At 30.9% G+C, this 3,224-nt stretch overlaps 1 protein-coding gene across 1 annotated transcript; it reads right to left on the bottom strand.

Annotated features, from left to right (window-relative positions):
* Positions 1 to 1,020: 1,020 nt before the first annotated feature.
* LOC108771972 (uncharacterized) lies at positions 1,021 to 2,116 on the bottom strand. Its single transcript, XM_018537402.1, has 4 exons — positions 2,023 to 2,116; positions 1,547 to 1,655; positions 1,130 to 1,257; positions 1,021 to 1,028 (listed from the first exon to the last, which is right to left on the bottom strand). Exons 1-4 carry the CDS (start codon positions 2,114 to 2,116, stop codon positions 1,021 to 1,023), a joined length of 339 nt encoding a protein of 112 aa, XP_018392904.1.
* Positions 2,117 to 3,224: the final 1,108 nt, after the last annotated feature.

The following is a 3,224-nucleotide window of genomic DNA, read 5'->3' as shown; positions in this document are numbered from 1 at the left end:
GGAACCTTTTATAACGCAGTCTTTTAATATTCACATGTAGTTAACAATGTTAAAGTACTATTACTATATTATATCCTTTTTTCTTTGGTTCCGATTTTGTACTTTTTTCGGCTTTGTACTTTATTTAGCTTGATATTTTTCTCTTTTCTTTATTACTCTGTGTTTTTCTTAGCGAACAGCTCACGTATCAAGTCTAATTTTTCTTGATGACGCTTTTCTTTTGCAGCTTCCTTTTTTTCATAATATTCCCATCTTTTATCCTCAATAGTCTTTCTAGACTTTTCCACAGTCTTGCAGGTTTCTTCCGACAACATTGATGCAGCATCTAATTTGGGATACTTAACACTTTTGGCACTTCGCAGAACCTCAGGTTCAATGCTGTCATCTAAATGGGCAATTTTGCTCAAATGTTCTTCAAATGGTACCTCCTCTCTGGAACTACCAGATTTTCTGTTATTCTCCACTGCCTTCTTTTTCCTCTTGAGGACAGTTTTGTATCGATTTTCAATCTGTATCGGAGTTTTTGAAATATTCAACATTTCCGTCATATCTTTTGATATTTGTAACCACATCTGTTTTTTTGTTTTGAATCTCTTCATAGGACCAATATTGGCCAAGTATGTTTCATACTTATCCAACATAAACGATGTTGCTGAATTACTCCAGAAATCTAAAACATAATTTTGTATATACTGTAATTTTATATTTGGTAATTGTAATATTAAGAAATAATCAACGGTGTATAATATTAATAAATCGCATTTTCTTCACAATAGCATAATAAATGTTTTATGCAATTTTCTGAACATAAAAAAATTTCTGAAATGTATTTTAATGCACTTTTAAAACATTAGAATTATTTGATCTGTTTTTTGTTCTTGCAATAGACTGCACACACACACTATAGAACTCTCTTTCTCGTTTTCGACAAATATTAAACATATACCTCTCACTTTTAAGTTCCAAAAGTGTGCACTAAGTTCAGCCACAAAAAACAGACCTATTGTCTACCACAATTTTCTATGATACTAAAAATTAACGCATATTATAATATGCTATTAAAATATTGTACTGGTATCACAATACACTTATATGAAGTATTAACATTGCTTTAATGAAATAAATTTACCGCAACTTTTGTCAACGTGCTCTTCCGATTCAAATTGTGAACGTGTACTTTCGTTTTCTTTATTATGCCCAGTTAATAGCTGACCTTGAATACTGTGGTCCAAATTATTAAGGAATATTAGCTGTTCTCTGCAAAATAAACCATATATTCTTACATATATCATTCTTTACTTTTTATTGATATTCTATTTAAACTACTATGGGTGCTTTCCATTTGATGACACAAGTGTTTTTGTTACTCTCTGAATGTCAAGAAAGATAGAACGATGTTTGCGTCGACTTGTGTAGATTAAAAAAGCACCCTTCGATTATTTCAGCGAGAAGAAAGGTAAGATTGTGTATAAAATTATGCTTATATAATTAATATTGAAACATTGATATCAAAATTCAACATACAGTTGATTTCATCTTTACTTACTTATTTTCAATTATGCGAGATATTTCCAGAATTTCTTGACCACCATCTAATATAAACAATCTATTTTTTACCAGGAGTTTTATATACTGTTTGCTGTAATCATCATTGTCTGAAAGTGATTAGAGTAGACAAATGTACTATTACTGTTTTTTTCCACTTTTTAAATATATTTGTAAATTATTGAAATATGTTTTGCAAGCATAAAAGTACACATTTTTTCATAAAAAAATTATTACTTGAGCAACAAACATAGTATCATTTCCGTTCAAAGGCTTAAATTAAGATGTATCATTTGGACTTTTATTTCCAGAAAATTTCAATATATATATATATATATATTAAATAACATTTATTAGTTTTTTTTATCAGCTTTTTTATTATCATAATATTTTTCAGTATTTTTTTCTGCAATAAAATTAAAAAAAAAGAAAACATGTTTGTCAAGGCTGACAAATAACCTCAAAATATACACTTACTTATTAATTTATTGTAAAGTTCCACTTCGCTTTGTTGCAGCTTTAATTTTAGCGACTTTCCATTAACTTTAAAATTTACTTCAAATTCTGTCATATTGACAAAAATTCATACGTATGTACGAAGAAACACAAATAGAAAATGGAAAGTGGTAAAAAATCGTGGCACTTAATCGGCGTAGAATGTTTAGCTGAGAGTGCAAGAAATTTGCACTTTCAGAAACATCGTGCAGTGTCGGTGCGCACTCGTACAATTTCGGTGCGCATTCAGTTCATTCCAGTGAAAAACGCTAATAGATAGCAGCAAAGAACTCAAGGATCTCGAGAGAATAGTAAAGAAAATTGCGAAAACGAGTGACTCGATTCGTAAAAAACTTCGCGCTTTAAAAATCGGTAAAATAGACGAAGATACAGCATTATAGGAACATTTTAAGTCTGTCGTCAAACCTCTAAAACGGATAGTCCATAACTCTGTGTGGGCGAGGAATCTCAACCGATAAAAAAAAAAAGTCAACGTTGGGAATGATAAAAATATTAAGAAAAGAAAACTTAAAGATAATGTAGATGTTTGTGATAATAAAAGTGATAATTACTGGATGATGATGATGATAATGGTGATAATTACTGGATGGATAATGCATGGTTTCAATTAACACTGCCAAAGCAATGTACAAGGTGCTTCCGATACATACATATCAGTATGTTGGGTTGCCTATCTGATTATCGGCAGGGGCATATGCTCATCCCCAAAAATCTGCTTATAAATTTCTCTGTTTATCTTTTATCTTTCTCTGTTTATCTATTTATCTTTTCTCTGTTTCTTTTAATACAGAGAAAGAACGATCATATTATTTCTGCCTCTCACTCTACTCGTTTTTCTACCCCCACCACTACCATCAGCGGTCTATTCTATATGTCGATGGTTAAAACGCGTTAAAAATTACAAAATAATATAATGGAACCTGAACGAAATCATTGTTCGTTTAAAGAATTAACACATATGATTCTTATTTACGGTGAGTGTCGAAAGAATTTCGTCGTTGCTTAAGACGATGGAAAAAACCGTGGTCTGGATGTCGTCTGTCCGGAAACCTTTGAGCACATAAAGTGTAGCCTTTGATTCTTTCGACACTCACCGTAAATAAGAATCATGTCTGTTAATTCTTTAAACGAACAATGATTTCGTTCAGGTTCCATTATATTAT

The sequence above is a fragment of the Cyphomyrmex costatus genome, unplaced genomic scaffold, assembly GCF_001594065.2.
Source record: "Cyphomyrmex costatus isolate MS0001 unplaced genomic scaffold, Ccosl1.0 scaffold1700, whole genome shotgun sequence".
Classification (NCBI taxonomy): Eukaryota; Metazoa; Arthropoda; class Insecta; order Hymenoptera; family Formicidae; genus Cyphomyrmex; species Cyphomyrmex costatus.
The sequence above is the reverse complement of the archived record's forward strand: the minus strand, read 5'-3'. Positions and strand labels throughout refer to the sequence as shown.